The 27264-nt window shown below is 45.6% G+C and overlaps 1 protein-coding gene across 3 annotated transcripts; it reads left to right on the forward strand.

The window, feature by feature from the left end:
* Positions 1–695: 695 nt before the first annotated feature.
* Positions 696–26555, forward strand: Rab7b (RAB7B, member RAS oncogene family). 3 transcript variants are annotated; one of them, XR_008719068.1, is made up of 8 exons: positions 696–777; positions 4667–4754; positions 8729–8796; positions 9452–9578; positions 9997–10212; positions 18719–18844; positions 23204–24342; positions 26285–26555. XR_008719068.1 is itself a non-coding variant. In XM_055598049.1 (7 exons), the coding sequence occupies exons 1-7, from the start codon at positions 701–703 to the stop codon at positions 23279–23281; spliced, it is 780 nt and encodes a 259-aa protein (XP_055454024.1). In that variant the 5' UTR covers positions 696–700; the 3' UTR covers positions 23282–25695. The 3 variants fall into 3 exon arrangements, 2 of the variants coding, with proteins under 2 accessions (XP_055454024.1, XP_055454025.1); XM_055598049.1 differs by lacking the exon at positions 26285–26555 and having other exon boundaries at positions 23204–25695; XM_055598050.1 differs by lacking the exons at positions 4667–4754; positions 26285–26555 and having other exon boundaries at positions 23204–25695.
* The last annotated feature ends 709 nt before the right edge of the window (positions 26556–27264 follow it).

Genomic DNA, 27264 nt, shown 5'->3' on the forward strand with positions numbered 1-27264 from the left:
GTGTGCATGTAGTGAGTATATTCTATGTGAGTGGAGTGGGGGGGAGGGTATAGAGTATGTGTGTGTGTGGTGATGAATGGAGCATGTTTAGTGTGTGTATAAGGAGTGTAGCACAAGGAATACTGGGGTGTGTATACAAAGTATATGTGTGCTGTGCATGCATGGTGTCACAGGGTGTGGGATGTATGTTTATGTGTATATTGTGTGTGTGTGTGTGTGTGTGTGTGTGTGTATAAGAGAGAGAGAGAGAGAGCATGGAGTGTGTGAGGGATTCATGGGGTGAGGGAAATGACTATAAGCAGAACTTCTTCCAGCCTGGCTGGTTCGCTGGTAGCTGGACCAAATCTGGTCCACAAGCATTTGGAAAAAACAAACAAAAGGGCTCCTTTACTGGGACTCCCATGAGCAAAGGCAGATGCTCCTACAATCCCATAAATTGGACGTGTCACCTTGAAGGCCCTCTGTCCAAAAGTTTCCCTAATTCAAACCTGCCATTCATCATCCCCTGGGAGCAGAGTCCTTATGAAGTTAATATTTCTGGTGCCCTAAATCCAAACAGCTCCGAAGCCTCGCCTTCCCAGTGCACTCCACCCCCTCCACCCACACAGCTGAGGTCACTATGACCCAGCCTCTTTCGCAACTTTCCCAAGTCTGTGCACAGAAAGAGAGGAGGAAAGCTCAGCGGTAGGGAAGCCCTTTTATGTTTTCAACACTGGCCAGATTAAAATGGCCACTCAGGGAAGAGAAGCGCAGACCTGTAACTCCCACCATACAGAGGTGAGTACAGGCAGCCATGGCTGTAAGGGTTCTGGCAGCCTATCTGTCCTTGCACTTGGCCAGGTGCTTTGGAACTGTTTGGGTGTTGGGAAAAAGGAGTAGAAACAGGGAGCCTGGCAGGTTCAGGGTTTTAATACAGCCAAAAGACTCCTGCACTGCAGAAAGTTCCTGGGTGTGATGGAGAAAGGACCTCCCTGTCAGTCACAGGAAGCCAGGCCCAACTTGGGGGATCTGCAAAGGCCACAGTACCAGACAGAAGGCTGGCAACTCAGAGGAGGGTGGTCCCACATCCCTAGACCTGCAGGGCTTGCCAGAAACTGAGCCCTCCAAGAGGCTGGGTTCTGCATCTGGCATCTGGCATCCCAAGTAGGAAAATAATCCTCTGGTTCTAGTCCATAAGAATTTCTCCTGGCAAAGAGCTACAATGTATGAGCTGATGAACAGAATTAGGCAGGTCCGGTTCTACTCTAAACTGGCTTCTAATCTAGTCTTGTTGTTCAGAGTGTGTGTGTGTGTGTGTGTGTGTGTGTGTTGTGTTTTGTGTAAATGATCGGCATGCACACTTAGCAAGCATATTTATGGAGGTCAGAGGACAGCTTTATGGAGTAAATTCTTTCCTTCTGGCAAGTACCTTTACTTGCTGAGCCATCTCGCCAGCCCACCAACTAGTTTTTGACTAAAGAATCCACTGGGCTATAATAGCATTTTGTAAAAAATGCAAGTGTTCTCTTATTGCTTGGCATTGCATATTGATAAAAACGATTGTTTTGGGCTTATTCATCAGTCCTCCACTACAAGGATCCTATGGAGATAGTAGTTTGTTAGTGTTCTTAGACATATACTGTGCTATTGCATTGCAGGCAGGCAGTCCATGGGCATGTGGCTAGACAGATACAAGGATGGACAAATGAATGGTTGCATAGAAGGGTGACACATGGATGGATTCATCACTATTCAGGGAGGCTTCTATATTTCCAGCATCAGTCACCATGCTCTGGGGATAAGCATACAGAGAGATAAGAGGTGCTGTCTACAGTATGAAAAGTCTACTTGGGGAAACAGGACAAACACCTCCCCAAAGAGCTTAAAGAACGAGAATGATGAGACTTCTGAAGCCAGCACTGTGGTGTACTTTATGAAGAAGCAGGTTTAGACCTGCAAGGATTCTCGTGGGAGAGGCAGACTGTCAAGTGATCCTGGCAGGCAATAAAGCCTCCTGTCCCAAAAGAATCTCATTAAACAGAGATCCTTACACTCAGCCTGTGGGCTCACTATTTGTTAGAATAAATATCATATGGGGTACAAACAGGAGAAGAGAAGCTACAGAGCAAGACAAGAAGCTGAGGAAGATTATATACTGGACAGGGAAACTGGGACTGCTGCGGACTTCTCAGCTGCCCTGTTCATTGGTCTCCCTGATAAATTCCATGGAACCTCATCCAGGACAAGTAAGGGTCCTGGCTGGAACCAGTGAAATAAGGAAGGAAGGGATGTGGTAAGGTGAAGGCTTCAAGAGTTCTTGCAGACTAATCACAGGCTCAAGAACTCTCAGAAACACAGCCTTCCTTACTTTGCAAAGAAGCTCTAGGCGGGAGCTTCTCTGGCTTAAAAGTGCTGAGAGCAGGAGCTGAAGAAGAGCTGGTCTGGCCTGGAGTCCTGCTCTGTGTGGGCTGGGCTGGCTGACTAGGTCCAGGATTCCAAGCCTGTTACTCACTGTTAAGTAACAGTGAAGATGACTCAGCCTTGTTGACAGGAGGATGCTCTGCTTCCCACTTTGAAACTGATTTAGCCAGTGGGAAGAGGTGGATAAGGACATCCTAGCTACAGCCCAGCCAGAGACAGAAGACAAGAGAAAGGATCTCAACTACCATCTGAAACCTGGGAATAGTCAAGAGAGCCTGTTGCTGTCTGCTCCAAAAGAGACTCCTCCAACCCCTGCACTGGACCAGCCCAGGTCACTCTCTGAACCAAAGATCAAGCCTATTTTTAAATGTCAGACTCATCAAATGTTTGCCCTTTTTGATATCAGGGTATGGGAGTCTCTAGTGACTGCATACTTCCAGGGCACATCTGGAAAGTGGATCCAGACAGTGGAAGAGGCTGAGAAGTTACAAGGATCAGAAGAGGCAACTGAAACTCCCAAAAGAAAGACATCAACCCTACCCCATCCCCAACACTCTCTTCTCCAGCATCTGGTGTTGCAGAGGAATTCAGCATTTTTTGTAGGTAGTCCTTGAGAGAAACCTGTCCTTGGTCAGAGGAACAAGCACTGGGGCCTGTCTGGCTGTCTTCCATGAGCCTAGCATTGCCCAAGGCTTAGATTAAACAACACTGAGGTCCTTCTACCACTATGTATAATCCACATTTATAACTTGAAACCAGCAACAGTGGATGTGTTTCCATCATCAAAGATGGCAACCACTGCAAACTGGATCCTAGGACCTCCTCTACCAAACCTCATCCCACAAAAGGTGTTAAACTGTTAACTGAATCTTTCCCAACTTTGGGATCCTGTTATGTTACCATATGTGACACACACGTGCTATCTGCAGAGGAATCCACAGCCATATGCGAAGTCCATTTTATCCAGGAGGGAATAGAGATTCCAAAATTAGTAATACTCAAGGCTGAAAGTCACAGATGGGTAGATTAGGGAAGAGAAAGGGCTCTCAGACCCCAAAAGTCATAGTCATTACCTGGAATGAGGCAGCCTCTCTCTCCCCCCAAGTCACAGTGATTCATCCAAATAGGAAATCACACTCAGATGACTCTGGGCAACCACCCAGTCACACACGCTTTATAAAGAGAAGTTAAGTTAGGGTGGGACTTGCAGAAAAAAGAGAGGGTAAGTCTTCTTTTGATATGTTTAAGTTACAGAAACAATTTAAGATTGCTGAATAAATGTTTAAAATATATACACTTATGACACAATGGAAATACTTAGTCTCTCTTCTGCCTTCCCTCATCACCCCTCAGATGGTATGTTGTATCTGGGCATTTCCAGCATGTACATGTGTAGGATTAAGCACAGAAACACAGAGAGTTGATGCTTGTTCTTGATAATCGGGATCAATCACACCCTGTCGAGTACTTAAATGTTGTTGTTTTACTTAAATTATCATGGTTTTTTTTTTTTTTACTTAAATTGTCATGCACATCATTACTTTATCTTTTTCAAATGGCCTTATATTTCAGAATGTATGTGCATTTGTGTAGAAAGTCTGTTATTAAAAGGGGCCATGATTTCCAGAGTGGTTGTACCAGTTTACATTCCCACCAGCAGTGGAGGAGGGTTCCCCTTTCTCCACAACCTCTCCAGCATGTGTTGTCCCTTGAGTTTTTCATCTTGGCCATTCTGATGGGTGTAAGGTGAAATCTCAGGGTTGTTTTGATTTGCATTTCCCTAATGGCTAATGAGGTTGAGCATTTCTTTAAGTGCTTCTCTGCCATTCGATATTCCTCTACTGAGAATTCTCTCTTTAGCTCTGTTCCCCATTTTTTAAGTGGATTACTTGGTTTGCTGCTTTTCAGCTTCTTTAGTTCTTTATATATACTGGATACTTTATATATATCTCTGTCAGATAAAGGGTTGGTGAAGATTCTTTCCCAATCTGTAGGCAGTCGCTTTGTTTTGATGACGGTGTCCTTTGCTTTACAGAGCTTTTCAGTTTCATGAGGTCCCATTTATTGATTGTTGCTCTTAGAGCCTGTGCTGTTGGTGTTCTGTTCAGGAAGTTTTCTCCTGTACCAATGAGTTCTAGGGTATTCCCCACTTTTTTTTCTAGCTGATTTAATGTGTCTGGTTTTATGTTGAGGTCTTTGATCCACTTGGACTTCAGTTTTGTGCAGGATGATAAGTATGGATTTATTTTCATTTTTCTACATGTAGACATCCAGTTGGACCAGCACCATTTGTTGAAGATGCTGTCTTTTTTCCATTGAATGGTTTTGGCATCTTTGTCAAAAATCAGGTGTCTGTAAGTGTGTGGGTTTATTTCTGGGTTTTCTGTTCGATTCCATTGATCCACCAGTCTGTTTCTATGGCATCAAACACAATAACACATGAATTCACTTTTTGCACACAACATACTATTATTTATTTGCATATCTTCAAAGCTCTCAGCACAATGTCTGACCAATAAATGTCATCATATAGAGTGTACATACCCTGGCAATGTGCATAAACCATTCCCTCCATCTCCACGTGACACCTGTCCACTGACTGCTGGTCCTCACACACAGCTCCTGTTCAGCAACCCCAGGTCCCTTGCTCTAACAGAACCTCTTCATCCCTCTGGCTGCCTTCTCCCAGTACACCTAAGGCTTTGTTGAACACAACAAATCTGAGCCCAGTGTCCCATCTATCCATGTACACAGACACCAAGGTTCCAAACTCTGGTGCTCAGAAGGCACCAGGGTCCAGAAGAGCTTTCTCTGGCCTTCTATCCAAGCACTTGCTCATCCATTTACTACAGTGTGGTGTTATGTGAGTTATGAGTGACTTGCCCCTCTCAACCCTGAAACACACACACACACACACACACACACACACACGCTAGGGATGGAAGCCTTGTTCAGGTTAGGTCAGCACTATAGTAAGTAGTACTGAGCCATATCCCAGTAGAGCAACCCTTCTCTGAGCCCTGTTCACACTCACCTCATGGCTATGGTGAGAATAGTCTGCTGCACATAGTGTGGTACAACCCACTGCAAGTGCTCCAAGGGTGCTGTCCAGTCTTCTGGCCCCATTTTGAAACTCTAAGTCCTTCTTAGAGTTCTTAGTGAATTCATGTGTTACTGTGTTTGGTGCATTGTTGTGCTAACTTTACTGCCACAAACTGAGGTTTCTTAAATGTGTTACATCCTTATGGTATTAGCTATTTTAGTGCACACAAAATATTTATGGGATTGGCATTGTTTTCATCTATGTTTTACTAAGAACCAGGTGTTTACAGGAGCCAATTTAGGGGTTCCTAACAACACACATCCTGTATTCGTGGAGCCTGGGTTGGAGCTGAGATGTGGATCCAGGCCTAGCTCTGCATTGTGTTGGTCTTTTAAGCTAAATTAATACACTGTACCAAAGTGTTAGGAAACAGCATTCCTTTGCTCTCAGGCCCCTTCCAAAGAGATAACAGATGCTCAGAAACTTGCCCCTTTCAAAGCCTTCCCAGCCGCTTTTTGGTTGCTTACCTACATGACCAGCAACATTGGTGTAGTATGTCAGCCCGGGTTAGAATCTTTAATTCCCTGCCTCCACATCCCTGGGAGATGGAGAATTTTTGCTAAGTAGCTAGAGGGATAATGGATGGATGGATGGATGGATGGATTGTGGGGTGGATAGATAGATAGAACAGGATAGTCATAATCCTCCTTAATCTTGCGTCCTCCTCTGAAGTAAATCAATCACCTTTACCATTCTCAATCGGATTCCCAGAATGTTCTTATTTCATTCTCTCCTAAGAAATATTACCCCCACACCAGATACCTTGCTTCTACAGGCCCACTATATTGTCAGTACCAATTCTTTTCTGTGTCTTGGGAACACTTTCCTTCTTCCCTGATGTTCCCTAGAGTAAATCCTTTGTGTTTCATTGTAGATGCTCCCAATGGCAAGCGCAGGGCTTTCATGCGCTCTTTTCCCAGGAAAGGGCTATGTTTCTTTATGCTTAGTAGTGCATTATTAAATAGTTGGATTTAACTATTTTACAATGTATATTTTTTTTTATTTCATGGAAGTTGTGCATTCACAATGCCCTGCATTCAATGCCCAACACTGAAAAAAAAATCATGCAACTGTGATATTAGCTGACATTTAGATGATATTGCACACATAATTTATCAATAAATTTTCACTCAGACCATAGAGTATGAATATTTCCCCATATATATAAAATACCCAAATACTCCACTCTAATGTCTACTAAGAAATTCATAATGTGTGTCCTGGTCTAAGTACCTCTTCACTGTTGGGTGTTTACAAGTGATACTGGAAGGATGGTCTTGAAAAAAAAAGTCTTTGCTTTTAACAGCAGTGAGGAACAGGCAGATATGAGGAGGCATGGTGAGGTCCTGGTCCAGGCTGCTGCCAAGAGCCATGTCTCGGTCTGTGTTCTTGCTGCAGCTGGGGTCTGTGTCTATGGCCTGAATTACCACCAAAGGCCAAGCAGATGTAGATAGTCTGCACTGTCACTGGAGACCAGGTGGATAACTGAGGACCATACTGCCAAGGGAGACAAACTGATTTGAATGGCCTGAATTGCCATCTGAGGCCATAGGGACATCAGGGCCCAGGCTGCTTCTGGGGCCATGTCCGAGTATTTGGTCCTATGGTAGCTGGAGTCAGTGTTGATATCCAGGCCTGTGTTACCACCAAAGACCATGCAGATGTCCCTAATCTGCACTGTTGCCTGAGGCACTGTGCTGAGCTGGCCCTGCCCCTCACCTGGGCAGCAAAATAGAGCTGACCCTGACAGCCTGACACCAGGAGAGCTGGCCCCCACCCTCATCTGCCCTGGGGTGGTGTGTATGTGGAGAGAGAGAGGCCCTTACCACCTGTGGCAGATAGGAGGGCTAGTCCTCTGAGAACATGAGAGCAGGAGATCTGGTCCCACTCCTCACTTGGTACAGCACTCAGGAGAACAGGCTCTGCACCTCACCTGGGCAGCACAGTAGAACTGACTCCTTTGGCAGGGGTAAGCCAGATGCCGAGGGCTTGAACACAGGAGAGCTGACCCTGTCCCTTGCTGGCTGTGGCACTGGGTGAACTATCTGAAACAGTGTCAGAGAACTGATGGTACAGGTGCAGGAGAGTTGGCAGTGTGATCAACTCAACCTCCAAGGCCTATATCTAGGGCTCTGAGTTGGCCCACCCCAACATCTACCTCATCTACTATCTGCTGGATCACGTGATCCAAAATTGCAGGATCTCCATGACACAGGGCAACAACAGGATACCAGTAAGGAGTATCCATAAGGATACAGTATAAACAGTGTAGCAAAAGCCTTGAAACAGGCCAATGACTCATTACAATGAACATTTTCAAGTAAAGATGTATAGACAAAAACATATACTGTGTAACACACTACAGCTTCCATGACAAGGTTATTTTTTTATTCTATTTTATTTTATTTTGTAGGGGAGAGTACAAGGGTGAAGGGTGGACAGGAAGGAATGGGAAGATGAGTGGGATTGGGTTACATGATGTGAAATTCACAACGAATCAATAAAAAGTTGAAGAAGAGAAAAGAAAAAAAAAAGCCTTTGCTCAAGTTTCTGGTGATTTCTGTAGGAAACATTCCTAGAAGTAGAAGTCAGAACTATTTTGAGGCTTGACACACACGCTGCTAAATAGCTTTCCAGAAACATGTACCAATCTTACCCCTTCCAGCTACAGCAAAGAACCCTGTGATTCTGCAAATGCAGCATGCTTTGGCTGGGGGAGGGGCCCTCTTCCATCCAAAGCCTCCAGCAGACCTGACAATGGACCCCTTGTCCTGCCCACCCTATTCCCTCTTCCCACACTGGCCTCCATTCGTGGCCCAAGGCTTGTGGTGTGTGTGAGGTCTCTGTTCAGATCTGTCCTGCCGTTTGGCAAGACAGGCTACCTCCCAGGGCAGGACTAGAGGAGCTGAAGGGTGAGTGAGTTGTCGGTTGTGGAGCTTTGGCAAGGGAAAGTAAAGGGAGGGTGTGGGCAGGGTAAGGTGCTGAGTCATGTGCACCCTTCAGAACTGCCCCACTAGAGTCCTTAGCCAAGGACAGAGATTCTGATAAACCAGAGGAAAACAGAGCTCAGATGTGAATGGATTCACAGAATGCTAAATGCTGCTGCTAAGGTGTGGTAGAGGACACATGGGAGGGCTGCAGCGACTGGGTGTGGGAGGACTAGCCTCGGTGACAATGGGCACAAGCAAAACCACCCATGTGAAAATGACTTCTGATTCCCCACAGGCTCTAAAGCCCCTCATGAATCCCAGAAAGAAAGTGGACTTGAAACTTATCATCGTTGGCGCTCTTGGGTAAGCCAAGCCAAGTTGCTGTGTGCTCACTGGAAACAGCCTCACCTGGGAGTGTTAAGGCTTCCAGGCTGTGCTCCCACCTCCAAGGGACATTTTCTGAGTCATAGTGACAGCAGACTTGCATCCTACTTTAAGGAAGGGAGCTTAGCTGATAGAAAGAAGCTAGCAAACAGTTCTTGGTTTGGGTCCAGCTCTGTAGTAACTATGTAGCCATTCTGAATCTCTGGGTCCTCCCACAACCTGCTGCAGACAACAGAACTCTACGCACTGTTGTGGAATATTCAACCTTATCCCAAACTGCTCGTTTTGGTTGGTTTCTGCTTCTAGAAACTTTCTTATCATTTGCTACCCAAAGGGTAGTTTCTAGACTAGACTAGACTAGACTAGAAATTTCCAATCTGACCAATTCTCTCTTAAGAAGTCTGAGTTATGTACTATTGTCCTTCTGTGTCTCCCCCACCATTAGTCACTTTCTTAAATGTCAATTTAGATTTAAAAAAAAAGATGAAGAAAAAAGAAAAAGAAAGGACTGCAAGTCACAGTAATGTCCTGAGAATGGCCTAGATGTGTGTGTGCACATAAACCTATTTATGTGTGCATGTATGTGTGTATTTATAAGTATGTGTTTACACATTCGTGGAATTTTTTTCCTCAGTGTGGGAAAGACCTCTCTTCTTCACCAATATGTACACAAAACATTTTTTGAGGAATACCAGACCACACTGGGGGCCAGCATCCTCTCCAAAATGATTATACTGGACGACACAACTTTGAAGCTGCAGGTGAGCAGTTCTCTCTTCCTTTCATACACATGCACCTGAAAGCCACCCACATACATAGCAACATGTACTTGAAGCTCAGAGAGTCTGCAGAGAGATCAGCAAAATAGAACTCATGGGCTACCTCTAGTCTCTTCACCGGGGCACAGACTCACCTGCTTGTTTATCTGCTATAGCAGAGATGAATAGTGTAACAGAGACAGATGACCCACAAAGCCAACAGATATTTATTGTTTGGGGCTGGGATAATGACCCTTGCCCTGATAACCTTAAGAGAAAGTGAGAGCTAAGAGCTATGTTGGAGTATGTGGTTGGGGGACTGCAGTGCCTACACCAAGGCTTTTCCCACCCAGAAATGAAGCTTTTGACATGATGCCAGCTTCCCTTTAGCCACTGTGGGGGTACTGCTCTTCCCCTCCAGATCTGGGACACAGGTGGTCAAGAGAGGTTCCGCTCCATGGTATCAACATTCTACAAAGGTTCTGATGGCTGTGTCCTGGCATTTGATGTTACTGATCCAGAGTCCTTTGAAGCCCTGGATATCTGGAGAGATGATGTCCTGGCAAAGATCATCCCTATGGAGCAGTCATATCCCATGGTGGTGCTTGGGAACAAAATTGATCTGGAAGACAGGAAGGTACTGTTCATTCATTCATTTGTTCATTCATTCATTCCACAGATTGTGTATAACAGTTGCAGACCTGGTGCTGTGTAAAGTCTCACATACAGTGCCTACAGAGTCCTCACCTCAAGAAGTCCACAGTCTAATAGTGACAATTGTGATACAACATGGTAAAAGCGATGATGTCTTTTCATTACAATGAAAAGACAACTAATTCCAGAATAAAGAGCTAGCTTCCTAGAAATGGGTTCTAGGCTATCGAAATGTGAACCGAGTATGATGTGAACCGAGAAATGAGTAGCAGGGAGTAACAGAGAGTTAAGACTTCAGAGGAACCAAGAGTCAGGTCGTGGTAGAATTTGATTTAATCTTAGAATGGTATTTCTGCCTAGAGTCACACAGGGATCTGAAGGTATCAATTCTTGGATCTCCAAGTTTTCTAGGCAATTAATCATTCTTCACTAAGTTATACATAGCCAGGATACCCTTTAACAAACCGGTCTACCTCATGACTGCAAAGGCTGTCCACCTGTGTACAGTAGCCATCACAGGGCTGTTAAGTGGAAAGTTCTTTAAACATTTTCTTGCTAAGAAAAAAAGGAATAGCGTTTTGGGTTTTGTTTGTGTGTTTTTAATTTGTAAAGCTTGAAATGAAGGTATTTTGTGCCGATTGAAGCCCAAATAATAACCAAAGAGCTGTTAGAACCACATTCTTTCAGTATTTCTAATGAAAAAGCATGATGGGGAGCTGAGTCATTGTGTCTAAACTTTGTTTTCACAATGCTTCAAACAGAAAACCTCAGGAGAACTGAACCAAAGCAGTACTGTGATGTATAGGGTGGACAGGAGGAGGGAGGGAGACAGAAGGGATACTTCCAGCTGCGCCCACCTGCAGAGAGGCAAGGTCACTGCTCAGAGAGGCCATGTTTAGTTTAGGTGTCAGGAACCTGAGAAGCTTGGACAACAACCTCAAGCAGCTAGGGAACTCACAAGTTTTGGAGTACCTAAGAACAAAACCTCAGGGGAGAAGCATGTGCTGGGATCAAGTCTTATTTCTTCCCCTACTGGGCCAGCTGCAGGGGAACTTCATTGTCAACTTCACAAGTGCACAGTCCCCACCTGAGTAGGTCAGATAGGAGCGTGGGGTACAGTCTTGTCTGGAGTGAAGCAGCAAGAATGAGAAGTGGTCAGGAGCAGGACAGTTCTTGTTTTGTGGGTCTTTCGTGGTATAGCTTTGTATTCTCTGGCCTGGTGGGTATGGTAAGGTTCCTCTTTTGTGGGTCATTCCTTTGGGTCCTTCAGACTCCCTAACTGAGTGATATTTCATTGTGCCTTACAGAAACAAGTATCTTTCACTCTTCCTTCCTCTTCAGTCACTCCTCTTAGGAGCTCCAACCTGGCTGTCCCTCTATGGAACCCACGCCTAGCCTAGGCATACGCATGCATTCTGGCCATGTTCTAATAACCAATCTGAAGGCCCTTTTCCAATTCCTATGGAAGGCAGGAGTAACCATGTTTACAACATAGATTTCTCCAAGGAATCCTATCCAATCCTTCCTTCCAAGTTCATGCAGCAAGTACTAGCATCATCTAAGAGACTCATGATCAAGAACCCTTGGAAATACATGTGGTCTCAAGGCCATCCTACTGCACATCTGAAGCCTATCAGATTGCAATGCCAAGATCCAAACATCCTTTTTAACATATTCTTTCAAACATCTGTGTGTCAAGTTGAGGGAGCTCAGGAGAAGGAGTCCAGAGCTTTCTCAATGAAATAAAAGATACCACCCTCCAGTGAGGAATGAAACCAAAAAAAGAGGCTTAAGAATCATAGTAAGTGTTGGCCACTTAGAATTTCTCTAGCTTTCATAGACTCCAAATTAATACAATTTAGGGTTGGATTCTGATTACCTGGGTGGTTAAATCCAAACACCAGAGGATGAGCTGATGAAGAATTAATGGAACATGAAGGGCTCAGCTGGAGGAGGAGGCTGTGAGCTTGAGATAGCATCCATGGAGTGTGTTTCAACAGTCCTGCTGAAGTAAATGCTAGGAACGAGCAGATTAGAGTGCACCTTGGGACTGAAGCTTTTCCAAGCAAAAGAATCAGAGGAGGGGGTTGGGAGGGCTATGAGGAAACCTGAAGGAAAGGGGGCAGTGTAGTTGGAGCATCAAACATTAGAGCAGGATGGGTATACAGAAGTTTAAAAGAGAGTGAAGCTCTGGTCACAGAAATTAAGGCCAGTTTTGTATTTGGATCTGATTCTGTGAAGAAGATAGAAAAGTGGAGATATTGTTGGCAGAAAAAAAATTTTTTTTGAGTACTTTGAGTAGTGGCAGCCTTGTGCTGATAAAGAAAGGAAGCAGATTGTGTATGTTCAGTGAATGAGGGATGCCTGGCTGGATGAAGAGCCAGTGATGGCTCATAAGACACCAGGGGTGAGCTTTACTTTAGAGGAAGAGGAGGAGGAGGAAGAGGATGAGGAAAGAAGCAAGGGGGCACCAGGCAAGCCAAACCCCTCCATCATCTATGGATATATAGGAATGACCTCAATGGAAATGGGGAGAGGGAGGACAGAGACCCAAAGAGAAGCCAGGGTCAGCTAAATAGGGTGGATAAAGGATGATTTGGGGAAGGTAAAGGAAGTTTTTCTGTCAGCAAGGTAAGCCCAGAGGAAGGGTTTGAAAGGAGATGGATTAGTAGGAACCAGAAGTAAGAGGTACTGAGCAATAATGAAATGAGTTCAGGGAAGCAAGGAAGAGGATGTGGGAAGAGAAAGCGAGAGACTTAACACAAAGACTCCATATTGCTAAAACCAAAGAAAAAGGTGGGGCAGCCCCTGCCCTCAGACCACCTTACTGTGATACTGACTGAGCAAAGAGTTTGTCAACCTCTGGTTGGATGCAGAAAAGGAAGACAAGCCAAGTGACTATAGCTAGGGTGCTTGCACTCACTGGCACAGAGCTGAGGGGACAGCACCATGCCTTTCAGCACCCTATCTGAGCAGGACACCCATGCTCTGCCATACTTCTTCCATGAGCTGGGTCCTCTCCAACCTTCTCTGCCATGGAAACCAGAAGATAACTTTTCCTAGATTATTTGAGAATTAAGGGAAATGTGTTTGTACTTTCCTTAGTATCCAAGGAAAAGGCCTGAAAAACACAGTTGTTTTTCCTACTTAATTAGAGAAAAATAAGTATGTAAAAGTACATTGCTGGGTTGGGGATTTAGCTCAGTGGTAGAGCGCTTGCCTAGCAAGCGCAAGACCCTGGGTTCGGTCCTCAGCTCTGGAAAAAAAAAAGAGAAAAAAAAAAGACAAAAAGTACATTGCTACATTTAAAATTTTGGACCCAAGTAGTTGAGATGGTCACATAACTGTAGGTATATACTTAATGCCTTGGATTGTATGCTTAAACATGACCACAATGTTAAAATTTTATGTGGTGTATATTTTACTACAATAAATATATGCGTACATATGCAAACACACACATATAACCAGTATGATTTTAAAAAAATTATTTGCTTACATTTGTTTTTATTAAAAAAAAAAACAAAAAACAAAAAACCTTCTGCAGAGGCTAATAGAGGGAAAATGTTAGTTCATGAGAAAGGGTCTGTAACATTTGAGCTGCAGGGGATTTGTTCTCAGGAGTACTAATGCTTTGGTCCATGCCCAGGGAACTGAGTTCAGACCCACCACCAACTGGAATTAGGATGGTGTCTTCTAAAACAGTCTTTGTTATTCTTGGAAGTTTACTAACTACTTTCATATATGCTAATACTTTTAAAGTTGTATTTGTTTTTATTTTATGTGTGTAAGTATTTTGCTTACATGCATGTAAGTGTACCGTATTCCTGCAGTGCCTGCAGAGGCCAGAAAAGGGCTTCAGATCCCCTGGAACTGGAATTAGAGTCAGGAACTGAGCTGCCATGTGGGTCCTCTGTAAGAGCGCGGAAAGAGTTCTTAACTGCTGAACCATCTCTCCAGACCCAAACCATGCTAATTTTAATTTTACATAGCAATCATTTCCAATATATAAGATGGAAAAGCACCAAAACCATGCAAACTGGGGCCAACATAAAGGACCAGCAGTAAAGACCCTTGCCACAGAGCTTGACAGAACTTGATGCTTGGGACAGACACAATGGAAGGGGACTCCTACAACTTGTCTCTAATGTCCACACATGTACACACACACACACAACAGAGAGAAAGAGAGAGAAAAAAAAAATTGGAATCTGGCCTAGGTTTTTTGTTGCTGTTGTTTTGCTCTGGAAAGTCTGTTCAGTCATTTTTGAGACCAACCAGAAGGGGGAGGGGCAAGATGAATGTGGAAGGGACAGCAAAGTTGTAGCTGCAGCTGCAGCCGCAGCCGCAGCCAAGGGTTTGTCTTTCAAGCTCTCTCAGTGAGTGACAGGCCCTGGACACAGCTCTGGGCTCTGCTTGATATGCCTTAATATAAAAACAGTGTTCCCTGCAGAACACAGCCAGAGAGTCACTTTGCACTCAGTTCACTGTTAACAGTAACTGCTGAGTGCCAGATAATTTAGTTGCAGTTAAATATTCAGCATCTTGGGAGCTGGGAACTATGGAGGCTCTACATAAGGAAGTGTAAGTCTAGACTTTGCCCTCAAAAACTTTAAAAGAGTCAAAGCACTTTGAGTACCAGGATGCCGGCAATGTACAAGGTGTTATATCTAATGATATTCAAGATACCATCCAGGTGTAAGGTATAAATATCCAGTGATTATTTATCTATATGTTACTAGTACAAACATCCCAAGTGTCCCTGTAAACCAACAATTCTCAACCTGTGAGTCATGACCATCAGAAAACACATATTTTTAAGAGTCTTAGGAACTGAGACACCATTTAGTAGCAAATTAAAATTATGAAGTTACAACAAAAGTAAATTAATGGTTGAGGGGTGTCTATGACCAACAGAACTATGTGTTTTCTGATGGTTATGACCCACAAGTTGAGAACCACTGTTTCTAAAAGGAATCTTTGTGGCTTACCAGTTCTGGGCCATCTGTGTCCTAGAGGAAGGAGCATTCCACATCAACACTGACATCCCTCTTCCCAAAGGCAAAAGGAACTTAGGCAGATGTCCTTATTGTGTAGTTGAGCCTCTTTTGGATATATGCCTAGGAGTGGTATGGCTTGAACTTGAGGAAGTGCTATTTCTAGTTGTCTGAGAAAGCACCAGATTGATTTCCAGAGTGGTTGTACCAGTTTACATTCCCACCAGCAGTGGGGGAGGGTTCCCCTTTCTCCACAGCCTCTCCAGCATGTGTTGTCACACGAGTTTGCTCAACCATGTTTGTAGCAGCTTTATTTGTAATAGCCAGAAGCTGGAAACAACCCAGATGCCCCTCAACTGAAGAATGGATGCAGAAATTGTGGTATATCTACACAATGGAATATTACTCAGCAATGAAAAATAAGGAAATCATGAAATTTGCAGGTAAATGGTGGGACCTGGAAAGGATCATCCTGAGTGAGCTGTTCCAGAAGCAGAAAGACACACATGGTATATACTCACGCATATAGACATATATAGACATGTAGACATATATACTCACTCATATAGACATATATAGGATAAACCTACTAAAATCTGTACATCTAAAGAAACTAATCAGGAGAGAGGACCCTGACTAAAATGCTCAATCCCCATCCCAAAAGGCAAAGAGGAAGGACATCAGATGAAGAAGAAAACAGGAAACAACCTTGGAACCTGCCACAAAGGGCCTCTGAAAGGATCTGCCCTAAAGGCTATCAAAGCAGATGCTGAGACTTATGGCCAACAGTTGGGCAGTGTGCATGGAATCTTATGTAAGAAGTGGGAAATAGTAAGAGCTGGAGATCACAGGAACTCCACAAGGAGAGCAACAGAACCAGAAATTTGAACACAGGGGTCTTCCCAGAGACTCATACTCCAACCAAGTACCATGCATGGAGATAACCTAGAACCCCTGCACAGATGTAGCCCATGGCAGTTTAGTGTCCAAGTGGGTTACATAGCAATAGGAAGAGGGACTGCCTCTGACATAATCTGATTGGCCTGCTCTTTGATCACCTCCCCCTGAGGGAGGAGCAGCCTTACCAGGCCACAGAAGATGACAATGCAGCCACTCCTGATGAGATCTGATAGACTAAGATCAGAAAGAAGGAGAGGAGGACCTCCCCTATCAGTGGACTTGGGGAGGGGCATGCATGAAGAAGAGAGTGGGAGGGTGGAATCGGGAGGGGAAGAGGGAGGGGCTTATGGGGGGATACAAAGTGAATAAAGTGTAATTAATTAAAAAAAAGGAACTTAGGCATCAGAGGCCAAGACTGAGGGCAGGACATTCTTGCTAGCTGACCACAGTCTTAGGTTGCAAACCTTGTAATCCCAGAGCAATGTTGGTGAACAGCAGGGCCACCGGGCATTGCTGCCAGTTCTAGGACCAGGAGAGCAAGAGACAGAGACAGTGGCAGTGATGGTATTTCCTAATCCCAGCAAAATAGACATTCCCAGAACCTGCCAGCAGTGGGAAGACAATATAATGAAGGGCGGTCTTTGATCTCCCCAACCTGGGGTATGCTCTAGGAGAGGGCACAAATGGCCCTTTCTTCTGGAGAAAGAGCTTGATTTCCTAAAATAAATTTAATTTTTCAAATATCAGCCAAAGCAAATATAATATATATGGTCATTTCCCCTCAAAATAACTAATGAGACATCACAGTCTTTGGTATACGTCATCCCTCAAAGTAATTTGGAAGCATGTGGGGCAAACCCAGCCACTCCAAACTGTTTCCAGCTGTCTGCACTTGAGAGCAATGTCCTCTCTCAGCTGGATCACATATGCAGGCCATGAAAAAGAAAAGGTGGGGGTCCTGAGCCAAGTTGAAGGAACCTGCAGTCTCACAGGATGACAGTAAAGAAGAGCAAGGTTCTTGCTACAGCAGCATCACAGATACTAGAGGAGTGCTGAGCTGGGCCTACATCTATGTTCTGCCTACCCTGAGCTGTGCAGTCCAAAGCATGTACCTGAACCTCACTGAGCCTCTGAGTTCCTGCCTATACAGTCAAGCTAATTGCATCCATCTCATAGTTAGTGAGGGACTTAGGTGAGTTGACAATTGAAAGTCTCCAACACAGAGCCTGACCACGCCTTAGTCACTATTCCAGGGCTCTACTCAAAGGAAGAGTCAGGAGGGACTGGAGTCCTTCTGGCCTGGATCTGCTCAGCATGGAGGTAGAGAAGAAGTTCTTACTTCCCACCCTGCCTGACCTGTGTCTGTTGAGACATCTCTTTTAGAGGAACTGAAGGAGCCAGGGTTGGGAGGAAGTTTCTAGCCAGACCTTGGAAGCCAGAGAGTGAAGTAAGGTCTAATTCAGGCAGGTTTATGTCCAAATCCTGCCTGGGCTGTGTTATCTTGCCAAAAGGTAATTCTCCAGATCAGTAGTTCTCAACCTTCCTAACACTGTGACTCTTTAATATAGTTCCTCATGTTGTGGTGATCCCTAACCATAACATTATTTTCATTGCTACTTCATAACTATAGTTTTGCTACTGTTGTGAATTGTACACAAATATCTATGTTTTCCAATGGTCTTAGGTGACCTCTGTGAAAGGGTCTTTCAACCCCTGAAGGGTCATAACCCACAGGTTGAGAACCTCTGTTCCAGGTCCTTATCTGTAAAATGGCACTGCCAACACCCACCTCACAGATTCATTTTGTAAACTGAAAAGATAAAATATGAAGCAGCAGGCAGAGGGAAGGCCCTCAGTCATCAAGAGGGGCAGTGGCCAAGTGGTATGATCATGGAGCTGAGGTGATGGTAGGAAGTGAGGGTAGAAGTGACAGGAAATGGAAAGGGGAAAGAGTCAAAACCTGAGGGGTGGCCCCACTTCCTGACAAACAGCTCTCAGAACTGCAAAAGAAAACCCTTACTCCTTGGGTGCTGATCCCTTTTTATCTTTTCTTCTTAAAATATACATGCGTGTGTATGGAGCCAGCCATATGTGGGTGTGTGCACACTGAGAAAGGAGTGTGTGCTCATGTGTGTGCAGAGGCCAAGGAGGCCAGCAGCTGTTCTGCTTTATCATGAGATTCCCTGTTCCCTTGAGACAGGGTCTCTCATTGCACCTGAAGCTTGCCATTTCTGTGAGGCTGACTGGCCTTTGACTTCTCAGGATCCACCCATCCCTGGCCCGCCGCACTGGGGTTTCAGGCATCTATGGTCATACCCAGGTTTTATGTGGGTGCTAGGGATTTGAACTAAGGCCCTCACACTTGGGCCAGCGAATGCTCTTCTCCACTAAGCTATCTTCCTAGTGCCATGTTAGTTCTTCCTGACCCGATCTCTTTTTGAGACCTCACAGCCTTTACTCAGTGTCATCACAGTGGGGATCAGTTTCAAAATGGGTTCTGGAGGAAACCACCCACATTGAAGCCACAGCAGCAACAAGGACAGTGGCTGTGGTAACAGCAATACAGAAACAGTGATCATTTCTCTCCTTCAGGTGCCCCAGGAAGTAGCCTATGGATGGTGTAAAGAGAAGGACATGCCTTACTTTGAAGTTAGTGCCAAGAATGACATCAATGTGGTACAAGCCTTTGAGGTTCTGGCCAGTCGGGCTCTGATGAGGGTGAGTGATGTGATGGAACTGGTCAGAACTGCCCTAGGCAGGGTCCTCAGTCTCTTCCAAAGAAGACAATGTGGGTGTAGGTAAGGGAGCAGGGGTGGATAGGAGTATTCGTCTTCATTATTCAGTAGTGGAATGGGGTTCACAATTCTGGCATCACAGATACAAGAGGCAGAAGTACCTGGGAGTAAGTAGTTGGTTGTCCAGTCTGGCCAGCTACCACAATCCCTTCCCTGTAGGGTATCTAAAAACTTCAGTGCTGTGCCTGATGCCTGGAGATTCTAATTCGGTGAGGATAGAAGTCTCATGAGACCAACTATTCAGTCAAGTGGCATCAATAGGTGCTTCAGTGTGATGGCTTAAAAAGCCTGTGTTGAGTGTGGCATGCTGTGAAGGCAGCAGGGAACCATCAGACTCAAAGGAAGACAAAGAGGAACATGAGTGACTGCAGCACAATGTTTGCATGTTGGAGCAGACTCGGTGATGGAGTCCAGGGAAGGGGCAGAGTGATAGGAGTGAAGCTTCGAAGCCACTGTGGGTTCTGCTTCCGTATGTTCTGATTTTGTTGTTTTGAGACAAGGTCTCACTATGCAGTCCAGGTGGAGCTCTAATCCACAGCGCCCCTGCCTCCACAGTCACAGTATTGGTGTCACAAGTGGATGTCACTATGCCCAGCTAATGGCAGAACTTTAATGTTCCAATGTGGAGTTTGAAAGTTTGGCACAGGTGGGGCTCATCTGGTTACTGTATTCTGCCACCTTAAACTAAGAGAAGTGTCTTAAGAAAAGGGGACAGGCATAGTGGCACACTCTTTTAATACCAGTACTTGGGAAGCAAAGGCAGTCAAAATTCTGTGAGTTCAATGCCAGCCTGATATACATGGTGAATTCCAGGATAGTTTAGACTATATAGAGATAATGTCTCAAACAAACAAAAGGTAAGCATTGTCAGAGCAATGATTTTAAATGGAGGATATTAACAAGGGGTGGTTAGGAGATTGGAGACATTCCCTAGGTGGAAATGGTTGCCATCATCCTGACCTCATTGTGACCCAAGTTGCCCTGACGAAGGTTTGAGACCCAGACAGTGTTTGCCTCCAGTGGCTGCACAGGGGAACATTAAGAGCTTTCTCTGTTGGCATAGCCCAGCCTGGTCAGCCTCTAGCCCTCACTGCCTCCTGTGAAAGAACTACAGAGTAACCATCTTAGTGCAGCATGTGTACATGTGGCTTTGCCACAGTCAGGAAAGCTGGCTCCTAATATGCTAGGTGAGCATGCTTATAGGTGAGCATGCCTAAGTTGTGATAGCCAGGATGGCTTATCACATCTTATCAGAATTATGTGGTGCAATGATTGCCAAACACTCGGTCACAAGGAATCTTCCCCAGCCCACTGCCAGTGTAGATATGTGGTCATTGTCCATCCTTTCAGGGAAGAGTGTCTTTCCCTTTCTATTAAATTGGAGTTGAAGTATGTTCCTCTTGCTATGCCACTTTCATCACACAAGGCCATTAGCAGGTAGTAATTGTCTGCTCATTCTTGTTAAAATCCTTTCTCTTCAAAAGAAGAGGTTGGCAACCTCACTATACTATAGTTCCTGATACTTGTGCAGGAAACTGAGCTGAGGTCTGGAGGTCACAGGCATGGTATCTGCAGTCAGAACGACCTGGATAAAGTCCTGTCCTAGTAGCTTTAGATGAGTACCTGTCAAAGTGTATAACTGATCTAAGGCTCAGTTTCCCCGTGTTTAGAATGAAAACATCCCACCCCATACACATTTCCTGAGCTATCATGTGGGGGCTCTCACAATAGGAGCCTCATTGCCCTCAGGCCCAGGAGTGTGATATGTGAGAGAAACAGTGAAGCAGGAGACTGTAGTGAGGGGGGTTGTGATTCAGAGGCAGCTGGCAGCAAGGGGAACAAGGCAGCCATATCACAGAAGCAGGGTGTTTGGAAAGTGTTTGCAGGTAGATACAGTAGGTCTTTGGTGTAATGGGAGGAAAGAAAAAAGGGCAGAGTTCCAGTGACCCAGGCTTCATATCATGGGGCTCATGCAAGAATCCATGTAGAAAGGCAGCATTGAAGAAGATGAGGTGAGGGGACATGTGGATGATGAAGCCAACAAGGCCTTGCAGGCTATGACCTCGGGAGCTAGGACTCAACATTGAAGAGCCATGACTTCCAGGAGATGCCTCTGGGCTGTCCATTGTACTCAGGCTTCTGCCCAGGACACTGGTGCCCAACAGAGCACACCTTTCAACAATGTAGACACACTCAGAAAATTAGGAGTTAGAAATTTCACATCAACACATTTCAGGATGGAACGTAAGATCCAAAGATCCACATGGATTTTCACAAACATCTTTACATGTTTGCAAACATATTTTGACATGTTGGAGAGGTCATGTGCTCCTTCACACAATCCTAAGGCTCATAGGAGGAAATTAGAGAGTTGCCACTGCAGGAAAAAAAAAAAAGAGCCCAAAGAGACATGGAGCAGGGCTCTGAGGAACCCTGCCTCTATCTCTACTCACTGTGACCTTACAGAAGTTGTGTATCCTTTCCAAACTATTGCTTCCCTGGCTGACCCCAATCAACAATGGTTTTCTTCTGGGATTTTTGTGAGACGTTATATAACATTGCACAGAGAAGGCATCTGATCAAAGATGGCTGCTGTGATGGGGAGTCATGCATCCGGTTTCCAGCAGGAGAGCTGCATGCAGAGTGGGTGGGCTCACTGGGATGTCACCCAGTGAGCCCAGCACTGCATGCTGCCCAGTGAAAGAGGACATCGAACTGGGATGTGGGGCCATCCCTGAACCTCCTGTGAGGGCAAACTTTCATCTCACACAACCCCAAACATAAATTCTTCCTATTTAAATATGGATCCTAATTTTAAATTCTAACAATTGAAAAGAATTTGCCAAGGGGTGGTCAGTGCTCATCATATGCGGTAACTGATGCTCTGCTTGCCCGGAAACTTTATAAGGAATGGCTGAGAAATGGAAATGCTTTGGGAAAAAAGACTGGCCCTTGGGTGTCTTTGGAGACCTCTGTTATCAAGGTGCAGTAGGTGGGACCAGATAACCCCTTCTGAGGCTCACGTTCACTGTTAGATTTGGTTGGCAATTATTAACTGGGAGCCTGACCTGCACATAGGTGTGGCAGGGGAAAAAAAAAACAAAAAACAGAGGCATGGCCTTGTCCTTGGAGTATCTGCTAAAAGGTAACTTGAGACAGGCCACCAGGTACAGTTGTGTCTAGCACTCGGGAGGCTGATGTTCAAGCCAGGGTAGCACAGCTGTGGACACACTCACTCCTACATACTGCACTAGCTGTGGGTGGAGCACTGTGCCATAGCTCTGGGACCAGCAAAGGCCACAGAAAGAAAGAACCTGGGCACCTTTAGAAAGAAACCTCTAGGGATAGAGATGGCTCAGTGCTTACAGCACTTCAAGCTCTCCAGGAGGACCCAAGTTTAGTTCCTAGTACCCACATCAGTTGGACCTGACACCTCTGCCCTCTGCCCTCTTTGAGAACCATCACTTGTGTGCACATACCCACATTATAGACTTGTGCCGCTACACATGATTTAAAAAATAAAAATAAACCCAGAAGCAGCAACAGCTACCTTTCTGCCTGTGAGACCCTATCACATGTAACTGTAACACCCAGACAGAGGCAGGGGAATTGAGATTACCAATCATGGGAAGACCCTGTATTTAAAAAAAAGGAAGAACTCCATGGCTTTGAAGAACTTCCAGCTTTCCCTGGAGCCAAGGGATGGAAGTTCTTAGAAAGGGAGCCAGGTGGGCACCTTCTCTGGGTGTTTGTTGTAACAGGAGTTTGGATGGTTGGCAGAGGGGAAGGTGGCAAGATGATCCTGAACTGGTAGGGCAAGTCTCCCTACACCTGGGACAGAGACTGAGGGCCAACTGGGCTCTTTCAGACACCCAGCAAGAAGAGCAGGAAGGGCCTGGGCACAGAAAATGCTGGGATTATTGAAATGTTCATGGGGATGAGTATCCATCACGGATGAGGGGTTAGCTGTCATCATCTCTGCCTGAGCCCAAATGTCACCTCAGTTGTCCCTTCTGGGGAATGAGAAGTTATGACACCTGACTGGAAGTCAGGCCTGAGCTGCTAGAATCCTCCTGCTGAAATACTCTGGACTCCTGGGAAGAGGAAGGATAGAGAGGGAAAGGGAAAAGGTGGGAAGGCAGGGGCTTCCCCTCTGGTCCTCAGCTTTCCAACAATATCCCAGAAAGAAGACAATATCCCAGAAAGAAGTAATGGGGGCCCATTGAGTAGCAGGGCTTTTTAGACCTCGGGTTGTAAACACTGACTCCTCTTTCATCCCCAGTACCAAGGCACTGCAGAAAATCACCTTGTAGACTCCATCAAGCTCTTGCCAGGACAGCCAAGGAGCAGATGCTGCTGATACCTGGATCCCTCCTTCGGACTCCCACCCACAGCTGAAGGGTGACTCACAGGCAGACCATTCATTCCAAGCTCAATCCCACCAGCCTGAACCCAATTAGGAGGCTGAGCCACTGCCACAGGAGAGAATGTCAAAGGCAAATCCTGTCCCAGAGAAATCACATGGGAATCTTGATGGCTCAAGGTCTTCTTCCTCCCCTCCCCCAACACAATCCCACTCAGCCCTGCTCACCCCTTGAGCCCTGCTGACCTACAGCTTTAGATGGACATGCAGCTCTGCTTCCCTCAGCAGCCAGGCCAAAGAGCCAGGGACATGGACCACTCCTGGCAGGCAGAAGCCTACAGGCCTGAGACGTCCCACGGCTTCTTCCAGGGAGAAAGACAAAAGCCATTGTTTCTGATTCCTGTAACTGACCAGGCTTCAGTGTGCCCATCTGCCAAATTAGAATTCCCAATGGCCCCATATCCCAGTGTGCTTTGAGGAGCAGAAGCTCCACTGAAATCCTACTGCTGTGGACATACATTCACTCCATTAGCAAGTATTTTTGATGCCTTCTATGCACATTGCACTGAGGTCTCGTAACTCACAAAACAGACTGGAATCCTGACATCCCAGAGGCACACCTGGAGAGAGAGAGGCAGCAGACACAGGAGGGCAGAGGACAACAATGAGGTGCTGTTTTAGACAAAGGTGTCCAAGAGGCCTTTCCTATGGCAGTGACTGCCGGGCTGACAGCTGCAGTGTGAGCTACAGAAACAGCATGTCAGGAGAGAGCACAGTGAGACCAAAGCCCTGAGGTGATGAGAAGCATGCTGCATTCCATGGGAAAGGTCTTTACCTGAGTATCCAAAGCTGCAGTCTCAGAGAAGAGAGGCTCCGGAGATCCTGCCCCCAGAGGGTACCTTGGTGATTTGATGACTGGCCACCAGGGGACAGACTTGCCCTCTGCTTCCAGGCTGAGGAGTTCTGTTCTGAGGACACTTGAAAAGCTGGTGTTTCTGTCAAGAAAATGGTTGAAGCTTGTTCCCAGGCTCTAGGAACGTCAAGCACGGATTATTTGGGTAAGAATTCAAATGTCCTGTGTAAAAACTTCAAGATCCTTGAGTCACGCAACAAATCAAAGTCAGAGCCAAACCCCCAGAGCAAGATACCTGGAGAACTATGGATTCTGTGTCCCGTACATTTCAAGGTAACCTTCGTCTTCTTCTGGCTTCACACAGCACAGATAGGGTGGCCCAGTCAGAAGGAGATGGACAGGATAAACTTTCAGGGTCTTCAACGGTCAGGTGCATTCCTCATGCCTACCGTAGACATGACATCTCTGTCTCCACAGATGTCTCCTTTCCCAGATTCCAAGCAGTGTTAATCTCTGGGAAGCACCTGACTTAAAAAGATTCACTGAGAGCCAGGTGGTCACAGGCCACTAACCAGGGGAGTTGGAGCCTCATCTGCCTCCTCCTAGCTCTGAAGTATAAAGCATCTCACCAGGGCAGCAGCCACAGAGTAAGCCCCTAGCACACCATTGTCTGTATCCCCTATCACACTCACACACACACACTGTGTGTGGGTGAGCATCAGCATTAGCACCATATCTAAATGAACACAACAACTAGGAAGTGCTTACTTTGTTTTTCTCCTTTGTGGGACAATACTCCCTCTTGGTCCGTGCTGGCAGTTTCAGTTACGTATAGTCAACTGTGGAGCAAAAATATTAAAAACCAAATTCCAAAAATAAATAAATTACAACTTTCAAATCATAAGTCATTCCAAGTAATGTGTAACCTGTTTCCCATCCTACCCAGGCCAGTCATTCCTCTGTTCAGTGTATCTAACCCATCAGTCACCTTGGTGCTTTCTCACTTGTCATTATCAACTATCATCATCTCAAATGCCCCAATTAATAGTAACGTAACCTAAAGTTATTCTACCATGCCTACGTCACTATCTCATCACATGGATATGATGTCATCCCATCTCATCACAAGTGTATAAGATTGAGAATAGTACAATATTTTTGAAATATGCATTTACATCATTTTATAGTCTCATAGTCATTTATTTTATTATCAGTTATTGTCATCTCTTGCTAATTTATTCATTAAACTTGAATAAGGCAGTAAAAGATGCAACATGTTGAGGACCAGGTAGTAAAATTATCTTATTCAAAAATTAAGATTTTCCCCTGCAGACTATCAAAGCAGATGCTAAGACTTACAGCCAACCTTTGGGAAGAATGCAGGGAATCTTATGAAAGAAGTGGGAAATAGTAAGATCTGGAGAGGACAGAAGCTCCACAAGGAGAGCAACAGAACCAAGAAATCTGAGCACAGGGGTCTTCCCTGAGACTGATACTCCAACCAAGTAGCATGCATGGAGATAACCTAGAACCCCTGCACAGATGTAGCCCATGGCAGTTCAGTCTCTAAGTGGGTTCCATAGTATTGGGAACAGGGACTGTCTCTGTTATGAACTGATTGGCCTGCTCTTTGATCACCTCCCCCTGAGGGGGAAGCAGCCTTAGCAGGCCACAGAGGAAGACAATGCAGCCACTCCTGATGAGACCTAATTGACTAGGATCAGAAGAAAGGCGAGGAAGATCTCCCCTATCAGTGGACTTGGGGAGGGGCATGAGTGGAGAAGGAGGAGGAAGGGAGGGGTTGGGAGGGGAGGAGGGAGGGAACTACAGGAGGGATACAAAGTGAATAAAGTGTAATTAATAAAAAAAATTTAAAGGAAAAAATTAAGAATTTCAAGACAGCAACAACAGCACCTGACATTAAGGGTGAGCCCTCCTCAGTCCAGGTCAGCACACTTGAAGTGGCCCTGAGAAGGTGGTGAGTTTTCAGCTAGAAGGGCAGAGCTCTAATCTAGCCCTGCTAGATATACTACAGCTTGAAGGGAAGGCTCTGCCACAGCCTATAGAGCCCATGGCACACATTTTGTATTCTCTTCAGAATAAATATTCCAAATGGGACTGGAGACTCACAAATATACCTATTACAGCTGGGAGATATGCTGACCAGTTCTCAGAGCAGAGTAAACCGAGCTGAGGAGCAGATCCACAACAATGGCTCCCCGTGAGCTGCTGCAGCCCCACCATAGCTCTGAGTTGGAGACTGGCCCTTGGTGCCCATTCCAGCAGGCACAGGAACTTCAGCCCACCACAGTGGCACCCACTGGAGGCCCAGGGCAGGGGTTATGGCAGCATATTCCAGGCCATCTTCATAACCATCCCTTCAAAAGAAAGACCTGAGTCAACAAGATCCTCTTGACCCTGCTCACCACAGCCTTGTTCAGGAGAGCACCCTGGGCTGCTTCTGAAGCCTGAGAACTCAGGCCAGGACTCCTGTGGCATATATCCTTGGGGCTTGGGGAAAAAAAATAAAGCCAAATCTTATCACCAAACAACCCAGGCTTGGACAGCTAGGCCCCAGACTGCCCGAGGGAACTTGAGAAAATGCCCATTTTTCCTGCTGTTTGCTCCTGTGTAACAGAGCTGTCACACCACTGTCTAATGGCTTGTTTATCCCTCAGCCACAGGCAGCTTCTTAGGCTCTGCCTGCATCAGACACTCAGCTCAGGCACTCGAAGGGCAGCCTTCTTTATAGTCACAGTCTGGTGGAGGACCAAAGCAGCCTCCCAGTTCTCACCACACTGACCAGGATCAGTTCGACTGGGACAGAAGACAGGGACTTCTGTGGCCTTTATTTACCCTCATCTGCCACCCCTTGGTGCACAGCAATGGCTGAGGGGCCACTGGCACTCCAAAAATAGTTATGGAGTAACTATAGTTATGGAATAGGACCTGCTGTTATTTGTTATGCTTCATCTCCTTGAAGGCAGGCCATACTTCTGCTTTTGTTTCGGGGTAAGGGTGCTTTTTGTTGTTTTGGGATTTTGTCTTTCATTGTTGCTGTTGTTGTTATTGATACATAACTTTTAACTTGATGTTCTTCTACCTCAGGCTCCCAGGGAGGGCATAT

Source organism: Psammomys obesus, unplaced genomic scaffold (assembly GCF_907164565.1).
Source record: "Psammomys obesus unplaced genomic scaffold, mPsaObe1.curated_primary_1811, whole genome shotgun sequence".
Lineage (NCBI taxonomy): Eukaryota > Metazoa > Chordata > Mammalia > Rodentia > Muridae > Psammomys > Psammomys obesus.

Bases quoted from the DNA above. Each gene is read 5' to 3' on its own strand.
- Rab7b (XM_055598049.1), top strand. From the start codon at position 701: ATGTTTTCAACACTGGCCAGATTAAAATGGCCACTCAGGGAAGAGAAG. The intron at 8,797-9,451 runs GTAAGCCAAGCC...TTTTTTCCTCAG, and splicing joins ATCATCGTTGGCGCTCTTGG to TGTGGGAAAGACCTCTCTTC. The intron at 10,213-18,718 runs GTACTGTTCATT...TCTCTCCTTCAG, and splicing joins TTGATCTGGAAGACAGGAAG to GTGCCCCAGGAAGTAGCCTA.